The sequence below is a fragment of the Schistocerca americana genome, chromosome 2, assembly GCF_021461395.2.
Source record: "Schistocerca americana isolate TAMUIC-IGC-003095 chromosome 2, iqSchAmer2.1, whole genome shotgun sequence".
Taxonomy (NCBI): domain Eukaryota; kingdom Metazoa; phylum Arthropoda; class Insecta; order Orthoptera; family Acrididae; genus Schistocerca; species Schistocerca americana.
The window spans coordinates 615,296,054-615,318,105 of NC_060120.1; the positions used below are offsets into that span (position 1 = coordinate 615,296,054).

The 22,052-nt window shown below is 42.7% G+C and overlaps 1 protein-coding gene across 1 annotated transcript in view; it reads right to left on the reverse strand.

Moving 5' to 3' along the window:
* Positions 1 to 22,052, reverse strand: part of LOC124594252 (myosin-7B) — a 305,039-nt gene that overhangs the window by 56,943 nt on the left and 226,044 nt on the right. Inside the window, exon 3 of the mRNA XM_047132616.1 lies at positions 16,977 to 17,095. Within this exon, the coding sequence (XP_046988572.1) occupies positions 16,977 to 17,083 (107 nt within the window). The 5' untranslated portion in view covers positions 17,084 to 17,095. The remainder of the gene's footprint in view (positions 1 to 16,976; positions 17,096 to 22,052) is intronic.

Here is a 22,052-nt window from a genome sequence, read left to right on the forward strand (position 1 = left end):
GGATAAACAATAGTGAGATACTCTCCTGCCTCCCGACTGAAATGCGCAGCGGAACCGTCTTGCATAAACCATAAGTTGTTTTGTATATCGAGTGGGACATTATGAAGCAGACGAACCAGTTCATGTTCCAGAAACGGTCGATACACTCTGCCTCTCAAGCTCTGTAGAAGAACATGTGCGCAGAATAACTAATTGTCTATTATACCACATCAAATGGTCACTGCAAAAGTATGTTGATATCCTAGTATTGTAGTTATTCGAGGGTTGACATGCGCCATCACGTACATGTTAAAAGCTTTCACGATAGCCACACGGGTAAACAGGCTCCTGTGCCTTCTTCAGGTGAAATGGGTGGAATCGCTGTCTCCAAAGCAGGCGCCATGCAGTTGATTGTGAAACCCCTACAGTGGAGCGGGTGCATATGGTTGGATCTTCATCTACCAATTACAGAACCCACTCCATTCAAATTAGGTTGACATAACAGTGGAGCAACATGAATGCTATATTCCCTTAAACGCCTGTCCACGCCAGTCAAAGTCTGATTGTTTGGTACTCTTCTGTTTGGAAAGATTTCCATGTATCGTCGTCTTGGTACTTGTACACTGCCTTCTGTTGCGCCGCGAAGGAAGTGCATGTCAGCATATTCACCGTCTGAGTATCGTACACAACGACTGCAGTCTATAAACTACCGACAGAATGAATTTACGTAGTACCTCTGGTTCTGCTATAGCACAACAGCACGATAGATTACAACAGATAACACCGTAGTCAATACGTGCCAAAAGGAACCAAACAGTACAGAGTGGTGTACTAAGCAACATCAGTCGACATGCCGACGAACGTGATACGCCAGAAGCCTGTACTGGCCCAGGATGTGATGCCTGTCACAAATGACGTAATGCAGCACAACTCGGAAATAAAGCAATTTCAAACAGAACTTTGTTTAACGTTTTACTCTTTTTTGGATGTGTACATTACACCCACTAAGTGTTACTTTTGATTCACTCGGCATATTAAAATGGAAAGACATTAACTAAACTAAAACGTAAAGTAAATGGAGTCTATGAAGATCTGTATATCACGTGTGTGTCAGAAAAGATACAGATTATTAGAACATTTTCTGTTGAAAAGATATGTGTAGATGTCAGCCAGGGAAGGTAAGTGGATCAGCCATACGCCCTCTTTCGTCGTAGCGAGATAGGCAGGAGGACGGACAATGCGACTCCAGGCGTGGGGTAGCCGACGTGGATGGCGGAAGCATTGGGTCGCAAGAACGGGTGCGTTGGCGTCGTAGCACAAACTTTTTTCGCAGTTAATGCGGTGATGTGGTCGTACCTGTGATCTGAGCATGAGTGAAGATGACTGGCTGTCTGGGATGAGGGCCGCAGGAGGGGCTACAAAATTCTGCCTCATCCGACTTAAATGCAGGCGATCTTGGCTAGGCGTACAGGGAAGGACTGAAACGTAGGCATCTGAAATATTAAACGTAGACGTCCAGTAAAGGGACATACATAAACAATAATATCATTAAACCTGTGAACCAAATCGATTATAGAATCAATAGTATTCATACTATTTACCGTTTACATCTCAACAAAGTCTACAACTGCGTACGAGATCTATGTGGAAAGAGTGCTGGAATCTCGGATCAATAATAGCAAAACTAATCGTATTTGAAGTCTGAATTATTGTGACTGAGCACATGAGGGACTTATCCTCTTAGAATGAAAATAGAGGAAGATATTGCAAGCTATATTGGGTCTAAAATATCACAATAACATAAGACTGAATGACTCCAAATCAACGAAACGCATCTACAGCATCTTCGACTCGAATCCGATAAAAAGATTACCCTGATGCCTACGTGAGCTTCAAAATAGCTCTAGAGGAAATAGACGTACAGGCAAAAGAAGCACAAAACCGGAACATCTTTAGAACAGCAGTAGTAACATTTGGGACTTTTCGGCGCCAGAACCGACCAAGAAATGAGTATTTTGTTATACTCAATAAATTAATAAAAAAACATCTAGCTTAAGAGAGAGCGTAATAACTGGGAACTGACATGTTGGTATCAACAGCCACTATTCCGTCAATCGACCTACATCACTGTTAAATACAATATTTGAACTAACTTCCCTACTACTAAATTCTCAGGTGAAATACTTTTTAGAAAGACATAACTATGCCTCACTGACTGTTCTAAAATTTGTTTCTGCTTATTTTTAACAGTAACTGATAGTTTCAATACTTTTGTGCTTGTTGATAGGTATGCACTCTAAGTGTTTGAAAATGACGTCAATTAAGATACTGTAACTCAGTTGGTAATATTGCCGTACGGTAAAATTGTAACTTCGTAAAGACAGCAGGCATGAAACGTTAAACTAAGATGAAGTGTATGACGTGGATGGATATGGCAATGATTGGCCTTTCAGAACAACTGCTCGAAGAAGGAAGGAATAATACCATCCAAATTCTGTACGTAAGGAAAGTTTAACATTTGAATGTACTTTGCTTGTGAGAAGACGGTGTTATGCCTCGTATAAGAAATTTCTAGTTGCACCTGTCAGAATTTGAGAACGGCAGGATCATGACCCGCGTCCGTGAAAACTGCTTCTCACTTTGGCCGGAATCCCTCGTTTGTCACAGGAGGATCAGACTCAACGCCATGCAAGAGTTATATGGCCCCGCGTTACTAGCGCCCAGGAGGACAGAATAATGTTCGCTCGACTGTGAAATGTCGTACAGGCACGCCACATACCTGAGTCAATGAAGTTTTTTTTTTCAGCAAGAATGATTTCAATACCGACAGTGTGGCGACGTCTGGGCTGGTAGCGCGCCAACCATAGTTGCGGTTCCCTTGACGTGGCAGGAGAGAGTAATGCATGGACAGTTATAAACCCAACAACGCAGGACACAGGAGTGGCGCCACGTCGTCTTTTCAGACGGTTCTGCATACATAGTCATGTTAGGCGCATCGTTGTGTGGAGGCTCTGAGGAGAATGAAAGTTGCCAAATTGAATTCGTGATCGTCTTACAGGCCCATGAGCTGGTGTGATGGTATGGGGTGCCACTGCGTGTACGACACGATCACCCCCGGTTCGCATAGCCTGTAGTTTGGACAGTAGATGCTACATTTATGACGTGTTAAGGCTGGTGGCTGCGCATTATCTTTGAAGTCGCTGTGACGTTACCTTTCTACAAGATAACTCGAGACTTCATGTTGCCTGTGCTGTTCTGAGCTACCTCAAAGCAAGGTCGTTCAACTGTTGCCCTTGTCAGCACATTCACCAGAACTCTCACCACTGTTTGCCTTTGTGCTTGCGAAGGTTAACTCTCGTCGCCACATAAACCATAGTCAGATGCGTCTTTGCTAGGGCTTACCGCAAAAGCAACTGTAACCAGTTACAAACACGGGGTGATCTGTTGGTGATGTTAGGAAAGTAAAACACTGTATACAAGAAATTATGCAAATTCATTGCTTTTTAACGGTATATACGTGTGTAGGAGAGTCTGCCGTTTGTGTCACAGCCAATTAGCACTCAACGTGTCCGCGATTGAGAATGCGGTATGTATCATACGTCGCGTCTATGTTGCGCCATGTGGTCCCTCAGCTTTTTTTGGAGTGATTTGCTGAAAGGCAGCTGTAATCTGCCTCCGTAGGTCGACTTGATTCTGTGGTTTTTGTACAAACATTGTTGACTTGACATATGCTCACCCAAAAAATCTGTAGGCGTTAGGTCGGGGCTATTAGGAGGCCATGGGATAGATCCAACACGGCTGCGCCAACGATCGTTGAGTATCTGGTTTAATCGTTCCGGCGCTATGACACCCCAATGTGGTGCAGCGCCGTCCTGTTGACAATGGTGCCTAGTACCCCATCTTGTAATTATTGGACCACATGCTGCTCGATCATATCAAGGTAAGTGACGACACGAACAGTCTCCTCCGCAAAAAGGAATGGGCCGATAACATTGTAACGACGTCTGAGAGCTGTCTGGGTCCCCACTACACACGAAAACTTCGCATGCCCTAAGACACTTAATATGAGCGCGTTGTTGTACAGTAACGACTACTTTCACTTAACTACCGAGACACGCTGAACGTACTAACGTATGCCACCTACGAACATTAATTTAATAAATATAGCATTATACTTTTCTGACACCTCAAACGGAACACCCTGTAGTTCGCATTTTTGGTTTGAGTGATTAATTAAAATGAAGACGACAGTTAGATTTCACACTGAAAGATGTTTCAAAAGTTCTACGTTTTAATCTGGCGATGGCAGTAGCTGAACGACGTTATAAATAAAGTAATATATGAAGCGATCTAGACGGTTTCATTTACAAAATAACCACAATGGTCGTAGACTCCTTCAGGAAATTTGTTTCCTTTATCCATTTTCACGTACTGGAAACAGAAATTAAGTCGCCCACTTTATTCCATCTCTGCTTCATAATACTTCTTCTGCTACCTACCAGAACAAGATGAAAGAAACATTATATTTAAGAATAAATTTATATCTGATGCTGATCAGTCGATAGTAGTTGGCAACATTCTACTTAGACTGGGCAGAAAAAGAACTTGTTCCGAAGTACGAGTAATAGCAATTAGCTTTAGTTTAATCATAAACTGTTCATTCTTCCCTCTTTAGCGATGTGTCCGCAATTTGTCGTAATTTACCTGCCAGGCACGAAGCTGCTGCGCCGTGGGCAGTTCGGTGCCTAATGGCGCAACGCTGGAGGTACAGCGGCGGCTGCAGCCGTTTCTAATTACCGGCGACCGTCCCAATTGGACGCAAAGTGCTGCCGGCGGTCGTTAGCCTGATGGCTCTCCCGGGTGTTCGCGACTCTACGAAGCGTTTCCGCGTGGGGCGGTGTTTCGCGCTCGGCTCACGATCAGAGAAGGCTGCGACTCAAGCGTTCTATAGGTTGTGGAACATTATTTTCGTTCCGGTGTTCAAAAATAAACAACTCACTAATATTACTCTCAAATAATCTGTTACAATGCTTTTACTATAGCGGAGCGGGTGTCAACATTATTCGTCCCACACTAATAATGTAGTGTTGGCAGAAGAGCCAACACTGTTTTTCTAGAGGAGGCCGAAATGCACGCGTTTAATTACACGCTGACTGGCGTGAGGTCTGGAACAGGACAATATCTTGAGAATTGTAAATAAAGTACATAGATGATGTAATACTTAACTTTAATCCACAATTGTAGAACATCTCTCGTTACGGTACATGCTTCATAATATTAATTATCAATTGAATACGGCGCCTTGCTAGGTCGTAGCAAATGTAGCTGAAGGCTATGCTAACTATCGTCTCGGCAAATGAGAGCGTATTTGTCAGTGAACCATTGCTGTGAACGTCGGCTGTACAACTGGGGCGAGTGCCAGGACGTCTCTCTAGACCTGCCGTGTGGTGGCGGTCGGTCTGCAATTACTGACAGTGGCGACACGCGGGTCCGGCGTATACTAATGGACCGCGGCCGATTTAAAGGCTACCACCTAGCAAGTGTGGTGTCTGGCGGTGACACCACAAATAACATTTGACAGAGAGAAAGAGAATGTATCAAGGACAATACAAAGGGACTGAAGGCAATGTCGTAGAAAGGGAAGAGGAAGTAAATGAAGATAAGCTGGGAGATATGATAGTGCGGGAAGAATTTGACAGGACACTCAAAGACAAAAGTCGAAACAAGGGCCTTGGAGTACATGACATTCCATCAGAATTATCGAGATCCTTGGGGGAGCTAGCAACAACAAAATTGTTCCATCTGATGTGCAACACGTGTGAAACACGCGAGACACCCTCAGATATCAAAAAGAAAGTAATAACTCCAGTTCCAAAGAAGGCAGCTGCTGACAGGTGAGAATGTTACTCAAATATCAGTTTAATATGTTAATATTGGAAAATACTGACACCCATTATCTATAGAAAAGTGGTAGAGACCGACCGCGGGGAAGATTAATTTGGGTTCCAGAAACATAGGAAGACTTCAAGCAAAACTAACTCGGCGACTTAGAAGATAGGTTAAAGAAATGCAAACCTATGTTTACAGCATTTGTTGATCTAGAGAAAGCTGTTGACATTGTTGACCGGAATACACTAAATTTGTAAAGGTAGCTGGGATAAAGTACAAGAAGCGAAAGGTTGTTTAGGACTTGGCAGAAATCAAGACAGCAATAATAGTCGAAGGACACGAAAAGGAAGCAATGGTTGAGAAGGGAGTGAGACAGGGTCGTAGCCTGTCCGCGATGTTATTGGCTCTGAGCACTATGAGACTTAGCATCTGAGGTCATCAGTCCTCTTGAACTTAGAACTACTTAAACCTAACTAACCTAAGGGCATCACACACATCCATGGCCGAAGCAGGATTCGAACCTGCGACCGTAGCGGTCGCGCTGTTACAGACTGAAGGGCCTAAAACCGCTCGGCCACTAAGGCCAGCGCGATGTAATTCAATCTGTATACTGAGCAAGCAATAAATAAGATCAATAAAAATATAATAAGGGAATTAACGTTCAGGGGGAAGAAATGAAACTTTGAGATATCCCGATGACGCTGCAATTCTGTGAGAGACGGCAAAGGACCTGGAGGAGCAATTGAACGGAATGTTCAGTGTCTCGAAGAGGTTATAATTTGAACATCAATAAAAGTAAAACAAGACTAATGGGATGCGTTCGAAGAAAAACAGTTATGCTGAGGGACTTAGATTGAAAAATGAGACACTAAACGTAGTAGATGAATTTTACAAAATAAGTTACGGTTTTCAAAGAAGAGAGGATGTTAAATTCAGTATGTCTCTGGCAAGGAAAGCAATTCTGAAAATGACGAAGTTGTTAAGAATACAAATCTAGGAGTTAGGAAGTCTTTTCTGAAGGTATTTGTTTGGAGTGTAGCCTCGTACAGTAGTGAAAGTTACACAATAAGCAGTTCAGAAAAGAAGAGATTAGGAACTTTTGAAATGTGGTGCTGCAAAAGAATGCTGAAGATTAGGTGGATAGATCGAGTAACTAATGAGAATGAACTGAGTTAAGCTGGAGAAAAAATAATGATGCAACTTGATTAAAAGAAGTGATTAAGAGGAGACATACTGAGGTATGAAGGAATCGTCAATTTGCTAATGGAGGGAAGTGTGTGACGGTAAAACTGCAGAGGGAGTAGAAGGAATGGAAACAATAAGCAGGTTCAATAGCTATTCGGATACAAAGAGGCTTCACATAGAAGATCACAACAACAACAGCGTTGAACATCGGGTATTTCAGGATAATTTGTGTCTACCCTACCCACTGCGTAACAGGAGTTTCTTTCAGGACAAGTCTCTTTTTCTATGCGAAATATTTTAATATCTGAAAGGGTCCTCTACAGTTCATGTTCTTAAAATCACATTATTGTACCCGTTGGAAAAATGTGAGTTGATGCGGATGAGTAGGAAGATCAAACCTGTAATGTTCGGTTACAGTATGACTAGTGTCCTGCTCGACACAGTCACGTCGTTTAAATATCTGGGCATAACGTTGCAAAGCGATATGGGATGGAACGAGCACGTGAGAACTGTGATCGGGAAGAAGAATGGTCGACTTCGGTTTATTGGGAGAACTTTAGCAGAGTGGTTCACCTGTAAAGGAGACTGCATATAGGACGCGGGTGCGACCTGTTATTGAGTACTGCTCTAGTGTTTGGGATCTGTATCAGGTTGGATTGAAGGAAGACAACGAATCAATTCAGAGGCGGGCTGCTAGATTTGTTACCCGTAGATTCGAACAACACGTAAGTGTTGCGGAGATACTTCGGGCACTCATATGGGAATCCCTGGGGGAGGGGGGGAGAGAGGGGGGAAGGCGACGTTCTTCTCGAGAAACACTATTGAGAAAATTTAAAGAAACAGCATTTGAAGCTGAATGCCGAACGATTCTGCTGCCGCCAACATATTGAGCGTAAGGATCACGAAGATAAGATACAAGAAATTAGGGCTCATACGGAGGCATATAGATAGTCGTTTTCCCTCGCTCTATTTGCGAGTGGAACAGGAAAGGAAATGACTAGTAGTGGTACAGGGTACGCCACGCACCGTACGGTGGCTTGCGGAGTATATTATATATATTATGTTGATGTAGATGTAGATGTAAATATAGATGGAGACGTAGAAAATCGCAGTCATTGACTCGTTAGAAAGGGCTGCCTTTGTTTTTATACCTACCACTAAGTATGAGTGAATATTTCCCGTGCTTTGGAGCGACGCTCTCACTCGGGAAGCGAATATTCCTTGCTATTTTGTTTAAACTTTACGCTACTGGGTCATGATGCAAGCAAATAAAAAATTTTGGGAGGGTGAGGGATATGTCATCACTGTGATTTGATGCGGTCTACCATGATTTTATATCCTGCGCCAATCTCTTCATTTCGTTTTAGCACTTACACTCAGTCCATTCAGTTATATGTTCTATGTACTGTATTGCCAATCTCTGTCTTGCCTTACAATCTTTGCTCCCTACGTCTCCGTCTAGTTCCATGTAGGTCATTTATTAACGTCTTAACACATGTCCTATCATCTTGTCCCTTCTATTAATGTTTGCGACACATCCCTTTCGTCCTCAAATCGGCGGAGAACCTCCTCACACTCATGTCAGTCCACTTAAATTTCAGTATTCCTCTGTTGCTACTACATCTCAGACGCTTCGATTGTTTTTATTTTCCGGCTTTCTCACAGCCCATTATTCAATTCCATACAAATCTGTGACCCAGATGTACATACAAATTTACATCTATGTTTGAAGCTAGTAGACTTCTTTTAGCCAGAAATGCCCTCTTTGCTAATGGTAGACTGCTTGTCATATCCTCCTTGCCTTGTCCATAATGCAGACAACTTTCTTCACTTCTTCTAATAAGATGTCAGTAATTTTAATGAGAAGTTCGTCACTAATTCCATTCTCGCTACTCCTCAATTCATTCACCTTTTTTTAGTTTACTCTCAGTCTATGTTCTGTACTCAGTAGAATGTCCACTCCGTTCAGCAGATCCTATAATTCTTACTCTGGTTCGCAGAGAATAGCAATGCATTAATTTACCAGAAAAAGATGATTATTTTCATGCAGCAACTGATTTAGAACAATGGAGCCTCTTCTTGTTGACAGCTCTTTGTAGGGAAACAATCTAAGAAAGTGCTTTTCAAAGTCTGAGCGAGGCTGTGAACATTTTCTTAGCGATTCACAGCAGGACAGCGCAGTAATACGAACGTGGTGTCGTTATCAAGGCCACCATTTATTTTTGTACGGTTCGTCATGCTCCTGAAAAAAAGTGTCAGTGTATTTGTAAAGGTCACATTAGTGTAGTCAAATATAAACCTTAGGTAACTGCAACCACCGTAAAGCTGTGTGTACCTCTAGTCAAAACTGCACCCTGCGCAGACTCCATAACAGCACCATCCATTATACGGTCACTTGGACAAGGAGACGGCCATCCTAGGCTGAAATCAGATTTGCGCGCTCCAATATCCGCAACAGCTAAGCCCGACCGTCTTGTAACAACTGGTTCCACTTACACATTCCCTGGACGAGTCCAAATATTGGAGTATCACAGACCCATTTCCCAGTGGCCACTTCTTCTACTTGTTCGGACTCACATGAAGATGATTTCGCGCCGACGATCTAGATTTCCACTTACTTTCACATTTCCACTTCGTCTGGCTGCTCAATACGTGCCCATCTTGGCGCAACAACGATCTTTTCGGTCATTGGAGACTGCTGCTTCACTGTTTCCATTTTAATCGCTTAATACTAATACATTGTCCTACAGGTCCTTCTTTCAGGATGCTGCAATTATCAAGTAAGTAAGTGTAGAAAGAAAACAAACAGTTACAACTTGTAGCTACTTCTCGTGTTTCATAACAGCGTAAAAATATTTTGGGGCACAAAAGTGATGGTGTACCACCACGCTGCCCAGCGTCACCCTTCGGCATTATAGTGACTCTACCCCCCCCCTCTCCCCCCCTCCCCACGCAACGTCTACTCAAGTAATGAACTGTTCGATACCATCTGAATTTTAGCCCGACTTGAGTTGACTTTATTACGTGAATTATTTATTTCCCATCTATGAACGGTTATAAACTTTACCGTAAATATATTTGCCACTTGTATTTTGATATCACACCATGAAAATTAGTAGATACAATTCTTAAAGTATATAATATGAAAAGAAGTCTATCTTAACTACAATAATTTGTAATTTTCAGTGTTAACTGTAAACAAAATATCTGTTTCCATTTATAATTTCGTTAATTTTGCCATCGATAACGAAACCTGATATAATGAAATGAGAGGAAGCTTCTATTTTTAATACGTTTGTTATTAACCATTCGGTCTATAAATCTTTACATAGGCCGGCCGAAGTGGCCGAGTGGTTCTAGGCGCTGCAGTCAGGAACCGCGCGACCGCTACCGTCGCGGGTTCGAATCCTGCCTCGGGCATGGATGTGTGTTATGTCCTTAGGTTAGTTAGATTTAAGTAGTTCTAAGTTCTAGGGGACTGATGACCACAGCAGTTAAGTCCCATAGTGCTCAGTGCCATTTGAACCGTTCGAACCAATCTTTACATAATTATTTTCAGAAAACAATTTATAAATCAAAACCGACAAATAATGAAAGCCACCTTAATGTGAAATTTATTTTCGGTTCTAGACGATTCTGGAACCTGAATGTATAATACACTCGTATACACAATTTTATACGGCAAGTGCGTCAGAGTGGGATTAGCATTTTTAGAATTTTGTTCACGTTGCTCTCAGCTTATGATCGGAAGGTTTTTCGGTGAAAGTCTTTGTGTTGTATGACTAAGGTACCTGTTGTTTCCGAAAAATATTTATACAGTATTTGTGAGAATATGGGTGCTCAATTGAGAAGATAAAAAAGGAAACAGCTGTGGTAAACTGAAATTCTGAGTGAACGTAAAGCAACCGCCTCAGCTGCTGTAATGTTACACTTGGGTGGACAAGCCCCAGTCAACACACGACAAGCTTCCCTCCTAACCTCTTCCGCAGCCTCGGAAGGTGGTTTATAAATAGCCTGTTCAATAGAACTAACAAAATCAACGACTGGCAAACTCTTAGGCGACGGTGCGAAATTCAAACCTTTCCCCAGCACAGACAAAGCTGCGTCGTCAAACGATTTCTCCGTGAGATTGATCACAGAACGTCGAGAATTAAAATTATTGTAATTCCCAGTCCAAGAGGCACCGTCCACCTAACTTCCAAGAAAATTCAGAAACATTAGACGCCATCATTAAATGAAGCTGAAATAATTCCTTAGAAACAAAATCTAATTGACGGCGAGTATAGTGGGTCCTTTCACGAACAAGAGCTAAACCAGCACGTTGCTTGATGCGATTGGCGGCACGAGAATTAATATGATGCACAACCTTAGCAAACGTTGGAACCACACTATGATAAATAAAAACGATAATGCACATTCCAGCTTAACTCTACTGCTGCGAAGTTTATCCAACCTCCGCAAGCAACGATACATTTCCTCTCCGTAGAGGTAAACAATGTGAGACCTTAACTTTTCCCGGCGAATTGAATGTTCAAATAATTTACGGGTTTGCTGCCGGGTGACTTTGTCGATCACCGCCGATATTTCGGCAGGAGCACTGTGGAAGACCGGTGTATTGAACATAAGCGTCACACACGCTTACAACAGCCGAGCAAATCCGATACTGCAGAACATTGCCTTGACACCGGTCATCCTATGGAATACAACACGGAGATTCTGGCTTGCACGTCCAGCTATTGGGATAGTGTCATTAAGGAAGCTGTTGGCTCAAATGGTTCAAATGGCTCTGAGCACTATGGGACTCAACTGCTGAGGTCATTAGTCCCCTAGAACTTAGAACTAGTTAAACCTAACTAACCTAAGGACTTCACAAACATCCATGCCCGAGGCAGGATTCGAACCTGCGACTGTAGCGGTCTTGCGGTTCCAGACTGCAGCGCCTTTAACCGCACGGCCACTTCGGCCGGAAGGAAGCTGTTGAAATCAAACTATCAAGCAACCTTATAAACAGAGATGGTGGGTTTTGTCTAAATGCTGCTTGGAATTCGGCTCTATCTCTCATCAAAAAACAGAGGGACAGAATTAGGGCTACCTCACCTGTTGATTAATAGTCACTATCGATATTTCTGATGTTGGTTATCTTTGGTTGTGTGTTGACTTTGCGGTTACTTGTTCTGTATGTGGTATCTTCCTTGTTTCTCCTCTGTGAACCACGGTATTAAATTCCCTTGCACCTTACTTCATCCTTGCAGTTGTGGCTTGAGAATGGCAGTGTGTGCTCCTTCCGAAATATCGGCGGTGGTCGACGACGTCACCCGGCAGCAAACCCGTAAATTATTTGGACATTAAATTCGCCGGGAAAAGTTAAGGTCTCACATAGCTTACTTATTATTTCTTCACTGCCTAATTATTACATGTTTATCTCTTCTGCTCGTAGCGGTCATCAAATCGTGCGTAATTGGCATGCAGTCTGTACTCGGGGCCGGTTTTTCGTGCGCCACCTTATATTATTTTACTGCGATCAGCCACATAACGCTACAGTTGGCTAAACGAAAAGTTTTGCAGAATCACGAAAATTACAAGTGTGTGATAATTCTGTTATGAATAAAAACTCAGTACACGAGAGGGGGGGGGGGGGGGGGGGGGAAGTACCTTCCATCTTCAGTCACCTATACTACTAATTTTCAATTTTTCATAGGCACGATATACAAAGTAAAATGAACGGTGAATGAATAAAAATGAACTGTTCCCAAAAAAGAGCGATCACCAGTGAACTAGCGCCCAAGGATGAACGACTTTGCCCATCTGTAATCAAGACCGCTTGCACGCAGCGTAACATGGCCGTGGCGCGAGAATGAAGTGTTTGTTTGCTGTTGCTCTATATATAGGGTGTTCATTTTAACTAAAGACATTGAAATATCGCGAAAACTACTCATCGGATTAAAAAAAAAGGTTATAATTTATAATTCCAGTTTCTCTGTCTCGGAGGGGGACATCCAATGATACCACACTCGACCCGCCACCACACCTCGTGCGTGGGTGGCGGGGGACAACTTTGAAATCTTCAATGGGAACCCTGTTTTAATTTATTTAGTTTTTTGCAGATTACGATTCTACGGCAAAATTTACATGTTTTGTCTGAAGCATTTTCTTCGTTTCGCCACAGATGGTGCTGCAATCGGATGAATAGAAATGGGTAGGCAATCATAATTTATGACATGCTACTCAATGGCCCCCTCTCTGCATTCTGCAAGGGTAGGACAGGCAAGTATTTCATAACTTCTCATAGGAAACCCCATTTGCGACACTGTATTCCTCCGACATGTCGGACAGGGGACTGACTACTGGACGCGCACTGTGACCGAGGCTCCAGGCGAACGCCACTCTACTCTTCCAATTAGAGAGAGTGTTCAAAAGTAATACCACCAACTTAGCGATCTCCGTTTCAAATGACAGTACACAGGACAGAAGCATATCTGCGGGAATGTCAGCACAGGCGCTTCTGATACGGTCGACCATGTCATAACGGCTGTTGGCACTTGTCGGTACACCTTTTCTTTTAAATACCCCACAGAAAGATATCCGGCGGCGTCAAATACGACGACATAGCGAACCAATTAATAGGGCCCCCTTTGCCTATCCACTGACCAATGTAAATACGACCTAATACCTCCAGTATTTCAATCGCGTGACGCGCTTCGCAACCGTCATGCTGAAACAACATACTATGTCGAACGTCCACGGCAACATCCTGCAGTAGTACCGGTAGTTCCTCTTCCAAAGACGTTCGATATTTGCTTCCCTTCACTGTGCCGCCGATAAATACAGGGCAGTGAGTGTGTTCCCCACAATGCCACAACATACGTTAAACGATCAAGGACGTTGTTTCTCAACTTACCGCAAGCAATGGGGTGTGTTTACACTCGAGTAATACATGTTATCCCGGTTAACGCTACCATGATATGTAAAAGTAGACTCATCGGAAAATAGTACTTCGGCGAAGAACGTGGAGGGAAGTTTGCATTTGTTAATGTGCACGTTGACAAAACAATACCCGGTGTTGGCAATCGGCGACGTGAAGTTCTCGAAGCGCTGTCACGTGGTATGGATGATACTTATGACGATGCAGTATTGTGATTACACTACCTGCGGACAAACCGGATTTGCGGTGTAATTGCCAGGCGCTTGGCCGTACGGAGTGGTGCACTGCCGCTAGTACACCTATTTTACTATATTCTCCAGTAACTCGTTTGCTTCGTTTCCTTTTGCTCGTCTGTGCGCTGCCATCAAACATAAAGGAGCTCACAACGTTGTAAAAGAACGAACGAGAGCGAGATTTTTCTGGAAAACAGCAGCCTCAACATTTCTTCTACATTATCCGTAAATCAGGATAATTTCAGTTGTTTTTTCTGTGGTTACAATATTCATCATCCTCTTTCACGTCTGTTCTCCGGATGTTTAGAGCCAACATCTGTACTACGTCTGTACGGTACATGAGCTTCGGTCGCAGTGTACTGCCTGTTACGATACTTCATATTTCGCTACACGGCTACAGTGACGCGTTGAGTAGTCCCCTGTTCGATATGTGGGAGGAATACAACGTTGCGAATGGGATTTACAATTAGAAGCAATGAAATACAGGGCTCTCCTACTCTCACACCATGGAGGTGATGTCCCACGTGCCATTGGATATTCAAGGGCCATTGAGTAAAATGTTGTAAATTACCATTGTGTACCCATTTCTACTCTTCCAATTACAGCACCATCTGTGGTGAAACGAAGAAAATGATTCAGACAAAACGTATGTAGATTTTGCCATAGAATCTTAATCTGCAATAAAAAAGGGGGGTTCCCATTGAAAAATTTAAAGTTGCTCTCACCACCCACGCACAGGATGGGGTGGCGGATCGAAGTGTGGTATCGGTGGATGCCTCCTTCCGAGACAAGCAAATTGGAATTATAGCTTTTTTGATGCAATGTGTTGTTTTCGACATATTTCAATGTCTCCAGTTAACATGATCACCCTGTATGTTCATGACTATTTTGCCAAGAAATAAATGTCACCTCAACACGGCGGATTGTATATTGAGTTTGGATAGATCAACCACTAAGAACATTGCCCGCGAAGACAACGAACTGTGCTCAGGTCCCAGTCTGGCAGACATTTAACCGGCTACGAACTTTCCAAATAACGCACACATCGCTATAGAGGAAAATGTTTATTCGGCGAAACCTTCCCAGGACAGGCGCGCCTGAAGGAAAAGAAGGGCAGGTGTATGAGTACCATGAACTCTTATGCGAAACCAGCACTAAGCAAAGAAGTGAAGGCTGGGAGGAGCATATAGAAAAAAATAAACAACGGAAACGAACTTCAAGACAATGTTATTGAGAGAGGCGAGGAAGTAGATGAAGATGAGATTGGAGATACGATAGTACGATAAGAATTTGACATAGCGCTGAATCCTCGAAGTCTAAACAAGGCGGTGCAATAGACGACATTCCATCAGAATTACAGAAATCATTGGGAAAACATACCATGACAAAAGTAATCGTCCTGCTATGTGAGATACATGAAACAGGCAAAATGCCTACAGACTTCAAGAATAATAATTGCAAATTCAAAAAAATGCAGGTGGTGGAAGATGTGACTATTGCAGCAGTGTCAGTCATGGCTGTAAAATACTGACACGAATTGCTTGCAGAAGATTGGAAAGACTGGTAGAAGTCGACCACAGGGAAGGTCAATTTGGGTTTCGAAGAAATGTAAGAACCCGCGAGGTGCTACTGACCCTACGACTAATATCAATAGACTGAAGAAAGGCACACCTGCTGTATAGCATCTGCATATTTAGAGTAAGTTTTTGATCATGTTTACTGGAGGTGATAGGTATAAAATACACAGCGTGAATGGTTATCTATAACTCGTCTGCACAAGACGTAGATAACCATTCGCTCCCTGTATTTTGTCCCTCTACCTCCAACGAAGGAAATGAAAGGGAGGCACTAGTGGATAAGGGTGTCATAAAGAGTTGTAACCGTCCCCAGTATTATCCAATCTGTGTGGTGAGCAAGAAGTAAAGGAAACTACGGACGAAATTATAAATGGAATTATAGTTCAGGGAGCAGAAATAAAACTCTAAGGTTTGCTAATGACATTGCAATTCTGTCAGACATGGCAAGGAATTGCGAGATCATTTGAACAGAATGGAAAGAGGATGCAAGACGAATATAAAAAAAAAGGAAAACGAGGGAAAAGGAATGTAGTCGAATTAGATCAGGCTATGCTGAGGGAATTAGATCAACAATAGAGTCACTAAAAGTAGTAGACGAGTTTTACTGTTTGGGCAGCAGAATAACTGACGATGGTCAAAATAGAGAGGATATAAAACGTAGACTGGCAACTGCAAGAAAATGTTTCTTAAAACGAGAAATTTGTTGACATCGAATACAAATTTAATTGCTAGGAAGTATTTTCTGAATACATCTGGAGTGTAGACTTGTACAGAAGTGAAACGTGGTGATGGACAGTTAAGGCAAGCAGAGTACAAAAGAGTTTGAAATTTGGTGCCACAACGGAATGCAGTAGATTGGATGAGCGGATGTGATAACTAATGAAGAGGCACTAAATAGAAAATAAATTTATTGCAATTCATTGAAAGAAGGGATCGGTTGACAGGGCGCATCCTGAAGCATCAAAAAAACGTCAGTTTGGTAGCTGAATGAAATTTTGGGATGGGGAGTAAAAATTGTAGAGGAAGACCAAGGCAGGTTCAAATGGATTGTAGGCTGTAGAAAGTATACAGATACGTGGAAGTTTAGACACGACAGAGTAGTGTGGAGGGCTGCATAAACAAGGACTACTAGAGCAACGGAATGAGAGTGTGGAGAGTGTACGATGGAAGGAGCGTGTTGTGAGTACTCACGTGATGGCCGGGCCCCTCTGCGGCGGCGCGGCGTGCGCCCCCAAGCAGAGCAGTCCCACCCCCAGCCACAGCAGCAGCAGACACGGCGCGCCCCCTGCGGTCTTCATGGCTCTACTCGCCTGCAACACAAGAAGCGCCTTGCCAAAGCTCTTTCGTCTCTTCACCATGGCTGACTTGGCTTATTAACGGAAAGACGAGACTTAGGGAAAAACCAATGACAGTTCTAATGAACTGAGTCATTATTCTGAATGAAATTATATCCTGTCAGAGGAGACACGTGAATGACTTAATATAAACTTTAAATGTAGGAAACATAAAAACTATATATAAAAGCTACAATGAAACGCAAGAATGCAACAGTGACATTCATCAGTGAAGCCCTTGACTTATAGAATTCGAGGAAAATTTTAAAATCTACTTCAGTCCAACGTTTGTCTTTAAATTTAAAGATCTGGCGTGTTCTGCTTTGGTGTAAAGGGAACGCGCGCGTCTATGTACAGGGTGACTCACCTAAAACTTGCACCGCATATATTGCGGAAATTGAGTGCTATTGATGTGTAGTTTTCACAGAATAGATTGGTAGTCAGGGGCCCGTATTTTTAGTCAGTCAACAGATCATAATAATACTTACAAAGTGTATTTTTTGTGCACATATAGACTGTTTTAAATGGAACAATGACTGTTGACATTAATATACTAAAATGCGGGTAACTAGAATGTCAGTGGTGTTTGTTAGACGAATCTAGTGCGAGTCGTTTACGAGATAACGTATTACGAAAAATTTCCACACCGGCACTTGTTTGCGTCATTCAACATTCGTAGTTGCTAGATACGATGTTGTTATGTTTGTTTACAGTGTGCTTTTATGTTCCTTGAGGACACTGTCACTTGCTAGTTTGTTAGTGTGTGACAGTCTTAGCACTAGGTCGTCAACGGACGATGCGATTTACCATTTCAGAAAAAGCCGACATGCTCATGGTGTGCGGAGAGTGTAGGAAGAATGTAATTTGTTCTTGTACGGTGTATGTGGCAAGATATCCCAATAGACATCAACCATCTCGATAAATTTTTATCACCCTCTTCAGCCATTTACGTGAAAGTGGTAGTGCAACACCTAGACAAAGTAGCAGCAGGAAGCAAGTGACGAGACAAGAGGGGAACATTAATACTCTTGCTCATGTTCTAGTTGATCCGCACGCTAGCTGCCGCGCAGTCGCACGAGAAAGTGACGTGAGTCAGGTAAGTTTCCTACGCAATCCCCATCGACAGCTGCATCCCTGTCACATCTCTCATCATATAGAGCTTCACAGAAACCATTATGAGAATCGGGTTTATTTGTGTACATGAGCATTAAGACACAACACTCCAGAAGTGTCATGTATCTTGCTTATTGATGAAGCAACTTTTACCAATAATGGCCAGGTAAACCGCCGAAAAATGCACTGTTGGTCTGTTGAAAATCCCCGTTGGATTCATTAGGTAGAACGTCAGCTTCTATGTAGTGTAAACGTGTGGTGTGCGACATTGAACCATCAGCTCATAGGCCTGTTTTTCAAAGACGAAGCACTGAACGCGCACAAGTATCACGGCCTCGTAACCGACCATCTACCACGAATGCTAGAAGACTTTCCTGTGCAGATTACGGGGAACCCGTGGCACCAGCATGATGGGTGTCCAGCCCATAATGCACCAAGTACTACAGCATGTCTTCACGAATTGTTTCCAAATCGTTGGACTAAAGTCAGAGGACCTGTACCTTGGCCTGCCTGTTCGCAGGATTTGACACCTATAGACTTTTTTCTGTGGGGAAAGCTGAAAGACGCTGTCTACAAGAAAGCACCAACGACGAATTACTGCAGCCTGCTCGGACACCTCCACTGACTTGGTAACACATGTGCCGCATTCGTTCAATACTAGAGTGGAAGCGTGTATTTGCGCTGCCGTTGTCATTTTGTAATAACATGTGATGGTCGATTGTCTCGTTACTGGTCAGAATCCATATAACTGGTGGGTGCAGTTACGTTGCAGGAAACGTACAAGTATCGGGGTTTTTCAAGACACGATGTCTCTTAAACGACCCACATTAGAATCCTGCAACAAACAGCACTGACATTGTAACTGACCCTACTTTAAGTTTTTTAATCTAAATAGGCATTGCTCCATTTAAAAAGTGCAGGTTTGAACAAAAAATATACTTTCCGAGTCTTATTACAATCTGTTTATTAGCTAACAAAACGAGGCCCTCACAACCAGTCCGTTCTGCGAAAACCGCACATCGATAGCGCTTTTCATTTCCGCAATGTTTGCGGTGCTGGTGCTACTTTTAGGCGATTCGTTCTATATATATGGATATAAGTGCAGATATTTTTATATGTGGTGTCTTAATACGTACACACATCAGTGTGCTGGTTGTTTTTTCCTGCGTGTCTTCCCACAACACGCAAACTTTACGACCTGATGTTTCTGCACTGTTATAGCTCCCCCTCTCAGTGGACTACGCCAGTCAGTATAGACTGGTCGTTTTGCAACACACTTCAACAGCTGATCTGCTACCCAGGGGAAAAAGCATTAATGGCTTGCTTGTACCACGCATATATGGAGGTACTACTGAACCTAAAAACATACGTCTTGTAGTAACTGTAATTATTAACCTGCAAATGACATAAATACATCATCCTCAGTGAACAATAGAAAAATCTGTACTTATACCTGTTACACCATATATTAAAAAAAGGAAAGGAAAGAAGATTAGGTTTTGGCGTCCCATATATATAGTGCTTGCTTTGTAACAGTACGCACTGGTACCAAATACCGGTACTTCAACAAGAAAGTCAGAACCGCAGATTTTGTGGTGTGCTACGATAGAACATCCTTTTTTAAATTATTTACTAGTACTAATTTTGTACTCACACTTTATGTATGTGTTTGTGTGTGCGTGTGTTTGAAAAAGAGGGAGAGAGAGAGAGAGAGAGAGAGAGAGAGAGAGAGAGAGAGAGAGAAGTGACGTAATTCACGTATGAATACCGTTGGCATTTAATAGTTCGATGAAAGAGTCATGTTAAGGTGCAGTCAGCCGACAGTGCGCACCAAAACACCTATCGTCAGATCATGCAACGGCTCTTCAGAGTACTGATGGAGATTTTCTAATGCGTAATGACGGTAAAAATAAAATTCGCACGATAATATTTATACCGTTGATGCGTAATTGACCCTTGTTAACGAAGCTGCATTTGTATTCTTATAATTTTACTTTTGTGCAGGAGTTGAAGCGTCCAGATGAAATTTCGCGTGTTAAGTTATGCCGGTGATCTCTGACTCAAGTCGAATCAGAATTTTTGGGTCCTCAGTGTTTCTGCAGATGAGGTCTGGTTCAGCCTGTCATGGATGCGAACTCACTGAACATGCGCAATTACGAATTAGAAGATCACCTTCATTAATTCGAAGTGCCGTTGCATGATATCAAGATTGGTGTTCGCTGCGCAGTGTCTAGTGTGTCAGAAACTGTGTAATCCATGTGTGGATCAACTCACAGACATATCCGGCAGTACGGAACAGCAGCACATGCCGCCCTGCCACTGAGCAGAGGCGGTGCAGGCTCCTGGCCACCGTGAATGCCTGAGCTCTCTCCCTTTTGACTTTTAGCTTTGGAGCACATAGGAGGAGCTGGCGTACTCAAATAATCCTCACAGGTTGCAAGAGCTACAGCAGAATACTGAAAACGCTATTGCTGCCATCTGTCCGGCAGGACTGCTGGTACGTCACATAGTTTAATTACCCGATAACAAAGGTCTATCGACGTGGACAGTGCCCATGTGACCATGAAATTCATTAGCAATGGTCAATCCGAAACAGTGTTATCGTATTTATTTTCTGGATCTGCTTTATTTTGCACACACAATACTCATATAACATACAAATAGAAGATTCTAACGTATAAATATACGCTTTTCCTTCTTTTTGATTTGTAGATTCTGTAAATGGACAACGTATTATCAAAACTAGTAATCATATTCTGGAACTATTTCTAAAATTTGAAAGGTCTATCATTATTTTGCGCTTATTAAAAAAAACTGTTACATACCATAACCTAATTTGTGGACACACGATAATAGCGCACCAGGCGTATCCTCCATGTGAGGTTCGCTAGTGAATAAAAGTATTTTCCTGGGTTGCTTGCAGTAAGAAGATGTGCTTCACGATTTAGAGCTTGTATTCAGTCTCTTCTCCCCAATTCTATTCAGTTGGGGAGAAGAGAAATTTGTGACATAACTTGACTAGAAGAAGGGATCGGTTGGTAGGACATATTTTGAGGCATCAAGGGATCACCAATTTAGTACTGGAGGGTATCGTGGAGGCCAAAAAAACGTGGAGGGAGACCAAGAGATGAATACACTAAGCAGATTCAGATGGATGTAGGTTATAGTAGGTACTGGGAGATGAAGAATCTTGCACAGGATAGAGTAACTTGGAAAGCTGCATCAAACCAGTCTCTGGACAGAAGACCACAACAACAACAACAATGCAGTCTCTAAAAACATCTTCATGGACGGGAATTTAAATATTAATGTTCCTTCCTTCCTTCCTGCCACGATAACCTAACCTAGGTCTGTACATGTTATAAGGTGCAGTAAAATGAAAACGAGACAGATGGCAAAAAGTAGGTAACCGTTTCTCGCTTCAGTGGTTCACGGGGGTGACTTCGGATGACGTTGTGAACTACTGAAGCAGTTAACGCAAAAGTCTCAAACAACACAGACTATTCAATTTTTTCAAAAGTAATCGCCATAACTGTTAATACTCGTACATTTATCCTACTGTGAGCCAAGACAGTCGGTACCTTCATGTAGGAAAGCTTGCCGTCGCATGATTGCACCCGGACGTGCACCTCTTCCTCCGAAGCAAATCGACAGCCATGAATGTCTTTCTTCAGCGCTCAAAAACTATGGAAATCACACTGGGAGAGAAAGGGACTTACGGAGGATGTGTAAGGGCTTCACACAGAATCTTCTACAGCGTAATCACAACAAACTTGGCAACACGTGATCCCGCCCACATGTTTCGATTACGCTGCGGATG